General features: G+C 39.1%; 1 protein-coding gene across 1 annotated transcript in view; it reads right to left on the bottom strand.

The window, feature by feature from the left end:
- KCNMB1 (potassium large conductance calcium-activated channel, subfamily M, beta member 1) overlaps nt 1-8,910 on the bottom strand; it is a 10,480-nt gene extending 1,570 nt beyond the window's left edge. The window contains 4 exon segments of the mRNA XM_009330024.1: nt 896-1,021; nt 1,024-1,093; nt 2,605-2,774; nt 8,747-8,910. Coding sequence (XP_009328299.1) covers nt 896-1,021; nt 1,024-1,093; nt 2,605-2,741 — 333 coding nt within the window. The 5' untranslated portion in view covers nt 2,742-2,774; nt 8,747-8,910.
- Between the last annotated feature and the right edge of the window lie 2,024 nt (nt 8,911-10,934).

Below are 10,934 nucleotides of genomic sequence, written 5' to 3'. Positions count from 1 at the left end.
CCCAGGCTTTCCCATATCTCTAAAGCCAAATGAATACTGTGCAGCCACATTTCTGTCCCACGCATGGTCTGCACTCATCTGCTGGGGAAGAGATCCCTAAAACGATTGACTAAGGGACCTCTACTGCAATACCCAGCATCTCTGCATTACACGGGTGCTTCCTACATCACCACTGCCTTCTCCATGAGTCCAGGTTTCTGCTGCCATGCCTGCCAGAAACAGCTGCAGACCAAAGACACATGAGTTTTCTGGTTGATTATCTTGCAAAATTACGGACTTGTTTCTCCTTTTTGTCTAAAGTGTGCAGCATGTTCCCAACAGTACCCTCATTTTGTCCTTTCTCTGCTTTCTTTATTCCCTGCTTCATATCGCACACCTAAAATGGAAGTAAAATTGGGATTTGTGCTCTTACTTAGGACCATTTTTAACTTCAGGTCTCTCCTGTGATAATTCAACAACCAACTGAACAAGCCACAGCTTATAAACTATTTCTTACCATTGGTCTTCAACTCACAAGCCACAGCTTATAAACTATTTCTTACCATTGGTCTTCAACTCACAAGCCACAGCTTATAAACTATTTCTTACCATTGGTCTTCAACTCGGAGATTTACATATTTTTAAATGTTCATAAATGTTAAATATTCATGTTTAGTTGGTGTAATTGCTTAACGAGTATTAACTTAATGTTTGATGTAATGTTTAAAACAAAATCTAAAACTGCGTAATTTCTGGAATATTTTAAAAATGCCTTGGTCTAAGCACAGACATTAACATGTAAAAGATGAACAACCCCTACTCTAACTCTGTTGCTTGGTTTAAAAACAATCACCCCTTCTCCTCAAAGGTGTTAGATAGCAGCAGAGAGCACTTATTCAGTCAGTGTTGGAAGTACCTTAGGATTTGTTTCCAGTGTATCTTCAGTCTGATACAGCATAACCTCTTGTCCTGAGGCTGTCAGATTCACCCACACCTGTAGACAGGGAGAGGGAAAGATAGCCTACACCACTGAGACTTTGCTTTGTTTGGACAGAGAACTTTGTCCTTGATGCTGGCTTTGAGTACCTTGCACATAGTTTCTGTTGTCCAAACACTACAAAAACAAAACAAAAGGTATTGCTTTTAAATGCGTTAACAGTGTCTGTTACGAGTCGCATGCTGGAGAGGCATCTGTGAGTGGTGGCATGGGTAGAGTTCACGGCTGCTCAATCCTGCTGTGGTCCACTTTGCCCACCCCTAATCAATGGCTGTGCCTGGTGAAGGGCTGCCATAGGAAAGCAGTGCAGGAAAGCTTTTTTTGTCATTGTTTATTACGCATTCTGTGGTTTGAAGTCAGATTCTAACCCCATCTGTAATCAGCTTCAAATGTTATTCAAGAAAGAAAAATTGCTATGGATTTTAATGCTTGGTAGTAAATATTTGGAAGTACACTACACTGGTAAAGCTTGATGTTATGGCTGAGCATAGTGGAGCTTTTGATCTCTCAGAAATATTTTGACTAATTTCATTCACTAATTCTCAGAACTCAGATCAGTTCCCATGTTTGAACTGCGCCTCCCCTCCCCCCCCCCCCCCCCCCCCCCCCCGCCTCTTTATTACATGGACCTTTTGCATGAATAAGTAGCAGGATTTTGTCTGGCAAAAGTTCATTTTCTGCTGTTACTTATCCCTTTTTCTCAAAAGTTACTCTTTTATTACTGTGGCATCAGTTAATCTTTTGCTTACAGCAGTACATTTTGGTGGCAAAAAAGTAAAGAAATAGTCTCACTCCAGTGCTTAAGAAACTAATCTTTTTATATGCAAGTATATTTTGTAATGTAATCAGGAGAATGGAAAATACATAAAATAAATGTGAATTACTCTGTTTTAAAAATAATGTTTCTCAAACATTTTTGAGCTTAAAGATGTTCTTAGCAAGAAGAATGAGGTGGAGGCACTTGCTTTCTCCATCAAAATCTTAAAGCATGGAAAACTGAGCTGCATGCTTCATCTTGTTACTTTGGTTTTTTGCAAATCGGTTTTGTGTGTGGAGGCAGAACTTGCAAAATGAAATAAAAATGTGGGTAATAGTAACTTCTTCAGCAGTCGTATTCTGCAACATTTGCTGTGGTAGACTGGGCTGTTGAAGGTGCTAATTTCTCATGACGGTTGATTTGGAGGTAAGATACAAATTCTCGACTGAACAATTTTACCATGACTTCTGTTGCTCAAGTTTTTATAGTTTTGTTAAAAAGAACACACATCCTGCACATGGAAAAGCTTTTTTTTTTTTCATTTATGCAAAACTTAGCTTTCCATTATCAAGCTTTGATAAGCATGGTTGGTTTTTATTTTACATGTTTTCGTAGTAAATATGTTGTTTTAGTCTGTTCTCACTCTAGCCCTGAAGATGATCATTCCCTCTTTCTTGTACTTACCTGTAAATGCCTGATGACTTCTTAGCTCACATTTTCTTTCTTTTTGTCTTAAATTCTTATGAGCTCTTCAAGAACATATTGTTTATTTATTGTACAAGGTACTAACATATTTTGGCACTGTTTTAATAATTGTATGTGACAGGAAAAAGAAATAGCTTGGTATTCATAAACAAGTGACTGTTATTACCTTTTAGTGTAGAATGGCACAATGGTGATTCCAATAAAAAAGTACATCATCATGGAGCACGTGACCATTCCCAATCCCAGGCACAGGGCTCTTGTCTCCCCTCGCTTCTGTGCAGTCACCAACTTTTTTCCCAACATGATTTAGAGTTGTGAAATCTGAACAATCTCTTTCTGGTATAAAATAAAATACAGAAAGGAGAGGGAAAACATGACTAGGATTTGCCACAGGTATCACAGTTGTGTAACAAGTTTCTGGACTATAATGTATCCCATGGAGGAACAGTCCCACTTTTGCAAAAACTAGAATTTAAAAAAAAAGTTACTGTATTTTTTTTGTTATCAGTAGACTCCTTTTTTACTTTCTGATATTTACCATATAATACTTTAAAAACTGTGTGTGTGTGTGTAGGCTAGGAGATGGGGTAGGAAAACCTGATTACTTCTGGGGAGAGTTCTGTTAACAGTCCAATTGTCCTCAGCCTTAATTCAGTCTATTTTATGTTGCTGCTTCTCTGAAGTAAGAGATATTGTGTGGTGTATTGGTAAAGGCCGTGTGAAGGGAAAATCTTCCCAAAGTAGAATCTTTTTTACATTATGCCTTTTCTTCTGCATTAGTCTGAAATGTGGTTGTTTTATTTCAAAAGAGCTGAAATAATTTAAAATTTAACTTTTGAGGTGCCCTGTTCTGACTTCTGCATGTTTGTTTTTTGGCCTTGCCCATTCGGGGATGCTCAAAACTTCATGTCCAATCAAATAGCGGAGAAAAGATGTGTTTTCTAGGCAGAAGTAGTATGATGCCACCAAACACAATTGAACAGGATTAGAAAACACAGCAGTTAAAACTGCTATTTTTTCACCACAAGCACCAGGTCAGGACTGCTGCTGGCACTAGCAGGAGAGTGTAAACGGTGAAGTGTTGGTGTAACACTGGGGGAACTCTTAGGCAGAGCTGTCTGAACCTGAGCTCGGGAGCAACTGGCATTTCCCCCCCCACTCCCTTGCCAAATAGCATTTATATTATCTTGCTAATGCTTTGGTAAAGAGAATCTGAAAATAATTGCTGTGAATCCACATGCCGTTAAATCAGTATGACTGATGTATAGGATTAATATATAAACGAGCCTTAACAGTCACTGAGAGTTCAACCCATCACCAGTATCTGTTGCACTGACAGCTGTAACTGAAGGTTTGTGGGGGTTTGTTTTTTCATGAAAACATGGTGCAAGCCACAGTTATGGCAAATAATGAGACTGGCAAGATTTGTGTGGATTTTTTTGGGGAGAAAGGGAGGAAAGAGCAGAAGGAGAAAGGGAGGAAAGAGCAGAAGGAGAAAGGGAAAATATATTACGTACATGCCGAAACAGGTTTCAGTCCTGTCCCCATGTGCAAGACAACGGTGCACCACTTCATGCGGTAGCTGGTGCATTTTCAGGATTTCAGCTTCAGGTGTGTGCAACTATTTAGTGTGTATCCTTACTGGCTGGCCTTCAGGATAGTGTGGTCCCTGCCTAAATCCACCTGTCTTCAGCTGAGCAATGGAGCAAATACCAAGACTTAAGTTTAGATACAGTTAAGACAAGCACAAGCCAAAGTTAGAAAATGGGCTTTTCAGGTTAACCATGAGTAGATGGTCTCCCAGCTGCCCCAGGCTGGCAGAGCTGTGAAGTGTTACTGGGGGCAGGGGACAACACCGAGTTTGGTGACAGACAAGATAAAGACACCATCAGCTCTTGAAAGAATGAATGTGAACATAATCTGAATGTTGCTTTCTTTCCTATTAGTTCTGTTTTTTACTGGTAAAAATGCCTTACTTTGACTGTTTAATGATCAAAGGAAAGAAGTATTTGAACATTGAAATGCTACTGGTTTTAAACTACTATTAACACCTGAATGTTAGTGTTATTAACAATAAAAATATAGAAGTCTATGGACAGTAAAACAGCTTTGGTCATTTAGCATAACTCGGGGCTAGTTACAGAATTTTTTAAGTATATATTTTAAAGTTGCTAGTACATAATACCAAAATGAAGGGCTGTTCTGAGGTGTCCCTAGGAACAAAAGGAGTTATTGTTTTTGGAATACTGAGTTTTGTCCAGTTCCATATTTAATTCCACTTTAAATACAACATCAGTATCCACTGTGAATTTTTCATACAGCATTTTGAGGGGAGTTGTTTTTTCTAATGATCATGTACAATTCACTGGCATTGTAAAAAGCATCTTAAATTGGAAATTGTCATAAGAGGAACCTTAGCTGCTTACTGGCATTTGAGTTTAATACAGAATATGAGCTAATAAGCTTAAATATGGCTGTATTGTGTTTTTCTTGGTCTATGGGGCTATAAATAGAACATCTGGCATCAAGCACTGTCAGCGTGCTCGTGCCGTGCCTGCATGCTTCTGTAAAACTGTGCACAGAGGCACGTGCCCCCCCCAAGGAAACTCGGGTAAATGTCAGTAGTGACTGTTCCTTGGAAACTTCTGTCGTTTCTTTTAGTTCTGTGGGGGAAAAGTGGAAATAGCATTTTCAAAAAACAAAGAATTCCAAAACATGTAAAGTATTGGGACACTGTACAACACAGCACCTTAAGACCAATTGATATTAAACTGACTCTCCTTCACCTATTGTGCAGCTTGGTCAGAGGGCAAAATGGAATAAAGGAACATCATTGGTCCTGGAGCATGAGCCCTGAGACCAAGTGGTACCTGAGTGGCAGTTCCTCATAACACAGTGGGAAGCTAATGATAAACAAGTGAAAACCTGTATTGCTAGCAAGAAATTCTTACATGAAGTAACAGTGATTAATCCTTAATTTGTTCTGTGGGAAAATGAAAAAGTGAAAGATTGGTACTGCCACCATGACTCGTGGAAAACTTTTAGTGGCTTAGTGCTGTTAATATCTTGAGTTTTAGATGAACCATAATGTTTAGATAGCTGTCCTAGTTATGCTGAGAAATAGTGGGGTAATCAGACCCCTTGTTACATGGAAAACAAGAACTGTGGGACTATTAAGCAAAGAATTAATAAGAAATGTAATTGCCCCGTCAGTCTGCTTGAATGTCAGCCACATATGCAGCAGAAGTACCAGTAAGCTCATACTTCTTAATAATTTTAAACTGCAGACTGCTTCTTTAAGACACATAAAGAATTCATTTGTATAAATTGGAAATTTTCACAAGTGGCCAAGAGGTTTTTCCAAGCATTATGTGCAGTGTTGTTCCCTATCCTGACACCAGCTGGGCTGCCTGACCCCGGTTTTCTGCATGGGCTGCTGAGAGATCCTGTTTGCCTTTGCTCCCCCAGTTCAGATGTTTGCTCCACCCCAAAGAGAATAAGGACATATGAATTATGCAGAGAATGTTAACAAGAAAGATTGGTCTAAAAATATCCCACTGAGTGCTTCTATAAACTTAAAAAATAACTGGCTAGGTCTTCAGCCAGTGTAAATCAGTGGTGCTCGTGTCACTGTTGTGTTGCTGCATCAGATTAGCTGTAAATGTGGTCCCTAAAACTGAAATATATATTTTCTGCTGCATTTTTTTTATGCTTTAAAATTTAGAAGACCAGAAAAATCTGTAACACTATTTCATGCATGTCGTGGTTTAACCCCAGCAGGCAACTGCAGAATAATTTAAGAGGAAACTCAAGTCAGTGAAGGAAACCCCATGTTCATTATTTTTTTTCCTTCTGTACATCAATATTCTTATGTTCTTATGCTGAAAATCCTGCATTTTCTCAAGACAAAGGAATGCTGTATGCATGTAGAAAAACATTTATTTGAATTTCCCCATTGTTTAAAAGGTTAATTTTTTTCAGATTAAAAATTCTTCTCTTCCGTCTCCTAGCTCTGTCAATGTATAAGGGGGAATGTTGAAAGAGCTAATTAAGTGTTTCCTCTGACAAAATCATTAAATCTTTGAAAAATGAAGCACTGCAGAGGACTTGATTGGCCCAGGAAGTCTCTGAGCATATTTGAATTGGAAGATGTTGAAATGTATAATGTGGGTTTTAGTCCGGCCTTCAAGAGCAAATCTAAATGTATCTTTTGCACTGAAGATTGTGGGGTGCCTCCATAATTATTAGGAAAATATAAGCTCCAAATCTTTTCATAATGTTCCCTCTCCCTAATCTTCTTCAGTCTAGTTAAATTATACAGTACATTAGCTGTGCAATTTCAATGTATAATCACTGCATTGACAGCTGCTGGTGATAATCCTAGGGATGCCATCTGCTCAGGTTGAGAATAGAGTCCCCTGTTTTGATCAGTAGACATCTTCGTCACTCCGTGGGAAGTCTCTGTCTCCTCCTCCCCCATCTCTTGAGGAGCTTCCAGCGCTGTGACCTCTGTGAGTTTGGATGGGAACTCTCTCTCGAGCTATTCCAGGCTGCTCTTAACTTGGGTATGGCAGTATCGGTAGCACTGATGAATTAATCTCGCTCACTTGCTGAAGAAAGGGTGCTAAATCCAACTCTCAAATTTAAGTTCAGAATAAATATTAACAGTAAGCTAGTCATCTTTTTAGCTGGTTTATCCTACACCATATGGTGAATTTTCAGTGAGCATTTATGTATTGCTTTCAAATGAGCATCAAGTGCTAATACTACACCACACCAAGGAGAGTGATGGAAGTCATCCACTTCTCTAAAGCAATGAGGAGTTTTTAAACAAGCCTGGACCCTTTGGTCTCTACTGCCTTCGTGTACAAAATTGCCATCTGCTTTCTCCTATCAAGTGCCACTTAATAGTCACCTTGTTTTATTCTCAAAATACTTTCTGTGGACAACAAAAATTGCTGGCTCTGCTGGGTGTGTAAGAGGAGCATAGTATTTGTTGCCATTTTATTGGCCAAGTACTTTGTGTGGGAAACAGAAGGCAACTGTAAGTTTTAGATCTGTAAATATGAGCTCTGTACTGGTTATGCTACTGTGGCAGAGCTGCACAGCTTACATATTTACTACTGTCTCTGCCTAGAATTAGCTTTATCACTCACACTTGCCTACCTGTTGCCATGAATATTTTAATGCTGCTTAGATTCTTCTTCCTTTCTGTTTCAATCCTGCCTTCATCCTTTTCTCATCTACTGCCCCACCACTTACACCCCAGACAACAGGCCTGAACTCAAACCTACATTTGTGTTGGCACTTGCTTCCCCTCTCCTCGCCCTTCATTTCTTACTCTAGCATTTGTATGCATTTCTTGCTGGTAACAGGTCTGCTGTTGCCAGGGGTGCTGGGGTCAGGGAACACCGGTTTTGTTCATTGCAAATTGATAAGAACCCATTACCTAAAAAGCATTCTGTGCATCTGGGACCACAATACTCTGTGTGTTACAGAATAAGGTGATGCTGAACCTCGATGGAAATGTGCGCAGGAAAAAAAGATTCTGCTATGTACTCATGCAGCTGTCTTGGAAACCTGAAGCAGCAATATTTTGACTGTGTAACATGATACAACTACATTTATTTTATGAATATGCTGTATCACTTTGCTTTATTAATGAACTGATTACCTGATGTGACACTAGAGTGAATTGAAGAAGTTAGCTTTTTTGTTTAAAAACCTATACAGCTGTTTAAGAGTTAGCTTTTAAACCTGGTGGGTCTTAAAAAAAAAGAAAAAAAGTTACTTGTTCAGTTCAGCAGTTCTTACGTTTTTTCTAGATTGCTTCTTTTGGATTCTGTGCAGTACAGGGCTGCACAGAATGAATCAATTTAAGAGTAGATATCAGGGAAGCCTGAAAGAGTTCAAAAGCCTTGTTCCTCCTTAACTTAATTGGAGGTAGACAAGCACAGCCTCTAAAAGAATGCTGAACACCCAAAGCCATGAAACTCCTAAGAGTAAAGGTGTATTATCATTAAAATGAATAAAAGCTATGATCTCATATGGGCTGCAGACTGCTAAGATCCTGTTGTTTGTGAAAATATTACCATTACCTTTGCTAATAACTGTGGAGAATTATCAGATTGATTCCAGTTACAGAGGAGAGAACAACTTAACTTTTCTGTAGCATGTGGGCTACCTGGGCTGTCCTCCATAGTGCTGCAGATTTAGAATGATTGTTGCTTCCAAAAACACTGTACTTCTCAAAACCCAAAGCTATTGCATGCTCCCAAGGAAAACCGGTTGCATAGAAATATACTTACTGTTTTTGATGAAATGCTTCTTTCTCTGATGAAAAAACTTCTGTTACCTGACAGACTTGGGATAGTAGTGGAACTTAGAGCTGAAAGGGATTTTTATTATTATTATTTTTTTTCCTTTCCTGTACTTCTCTGAGTTTGCTTTGCTGTGGCTGAACTCCTAGCTTAGTTCCCCTATTACGAAGCTTTCTGTAACCATAAATGGTAAGGTATGAAAGAGCACTGTCCTTTTTGAGATTAATTGCTGAAAACAGGAAGCCACAATACTAAGACCAGCTACAGCTGTAGAGACTGAATTTTCTCATTCCCTAGGGCCCCTTTACCATGTATCCCAGTAAATTTGTCTTAAGCTATGGTCCTACACCTTTTGTACAGCTTGTTAATTTAGAAATCCGATAGGTCTTTTGAGTAAGATCTAAGGAATTGACTGTATCAATGACCAGTGGTGCCGATTCTTAATACCTAAGCTATTAACAGCTGTGTGTGAATGCTTTGTTGCCACTAGTTTTAGTCAGTTTGGATGCAGCAGATGCTGAAACTTTAACTGTACATCAGACCCCTATAGACAAGAACAAAGCAACCACTATGCCATATGAGTGTCCAGCACGTTCCTCTAGCCAAAAAGCCAAGCCTGCTTCTGGGACATATAAACAGATGACTCCTAGCACAGCCCTTCAGAGAAGAGCTAAAATAATTTTTTTTTTTTTTTTTTTTTTTTTTAGAGAGGGAAACTCTTTTATTGGGAGACTAAAGGAACTGAAATAAGTTAATTCAGTAAAAGCATTAAGTGTTCTGAGCATTGTAAACAAGGGTAGGGTCCTCTCCACCCTGCTTTAGGTATCTAATAATCAGCTGTCTCAGCTTAAGCTGGTCTTCCAGGCTTGCTTTTGGTAAAAGATTTGAAGTTGGCATGTTCAGAGAGTTCACGCTGCCTGAAGATAACAGATGAATCTCCTGCAAAAAGACTTTTTCTATTATTATTGATGCAGAAGAGAGCACACAAAGCTAACTTGGATTTAGATAACTGTCTGTTAGACACTTAAAGCTAAGTAAGATGAAGCCTGCTACTATCATCTAGATCAGAAAGATTTATGGTCATAGTAATTTTTTAATATTTGAGAAGGGATGCAGCTAAATTTAAAGAATGACATTTGAAGGTTAGAAAAAGAGCCTTATGAACAAAACTTATTCCCAGATAAAACATGATCTGGTTGGATGGAGTTTTCTATCAATTTTTGATACTTAAGAAAAAAGACTGGATATTTCAAAGATGCAGGCTCTGGCTCAAGCAGAAGTAATACTTTTAATGAGGAATTTATTAAAAGTGATTTTTTTGGGCTGTGTGATTCAGGAGTTAAGGTAGAAAACAGGGTAACTGTAAGCAGTAACTGAACTGCTGACTGAAACTCATGAATCTCCAACTCCGGCTGTCTCTTCTGCCTGCTCTCCTTAACTCCAATGGCTAATACACATGAATCAATTTTTCACTGCTGCACTAAGGAGTTCTACTGCAAAATTAACACGAAACTTGTGGATTCCACAGGCAAAACAGATTACATTTTTTGAGTCCCTTAGTGTACTGAAGGAGGTGGTGGTAGAGTGCTTTGGCTCAGTTTGAGGTGCACCGGTGATTTATTTGAATAGACAGAAGCTATGTTCCATGTCTGGTGCTTCACATTACCTCTTGCTTGTTTCTTTTCCTCTCATGTATGCTGCAGACATGCAAGTCCAGGTGGCCACTGGCTCTCGGAAAACTAATGCAATAAAATAACATGGGTGTGCTAAAAGGAGGTGCTGTGCTGATATCCACTTCTAACCTTGGGATATTTCGATGTGTCACAGACCTGTACCAAGTGATGTGTATGCATGAGAAGTGTATCAATGGTAAACCAAATATTTGTTGTATTATAAACTGTAATTCTATATTACAGTTTAAAATAGCCTCTGTCTTATTAAAATCACATAGACTTTTATTTTTTTGCAACTTGAGGGAAGGGAGGAAAAAGGAACAATCTGGTGATTGAAATCACCATGCGCTTTTGCCCTGCTGCTCCTTTTCCTTGCAGGAACTGCAGTGCTCGCTCCTCCTCTACCCTTGCTCCTGGCTATCATGGTGGGACACTGTGAACCCACTTGCCTGCTTGTTCAAGGCAGGATTTCCCTGGACTCAGAGGAGCATGGGACCAGCTGT

The sequence above is a fragment of the Pygoscelis adeliae genome, unplaced genomic scaffold (assembly GCF_000699105.1).
Source record: "Pygoscelis adeliae isolate BGI_AS28 unplaced genomic scaffold, ASM69910v1 Scaffold248, whole genome shotgun sequence".
In the NCBI taxonomy this organism is placed as follows: Eukaryota; Metazoa; Chordata; class Aves; order Sphenisciformes; family Spheniscidae; genus Pygoscelis; species Pygoscelis adeliae.
Note: the sequence above shows the minus strand (reverse complement) of the source record. Positions and strands in the feature narration are given on the sequence as shown.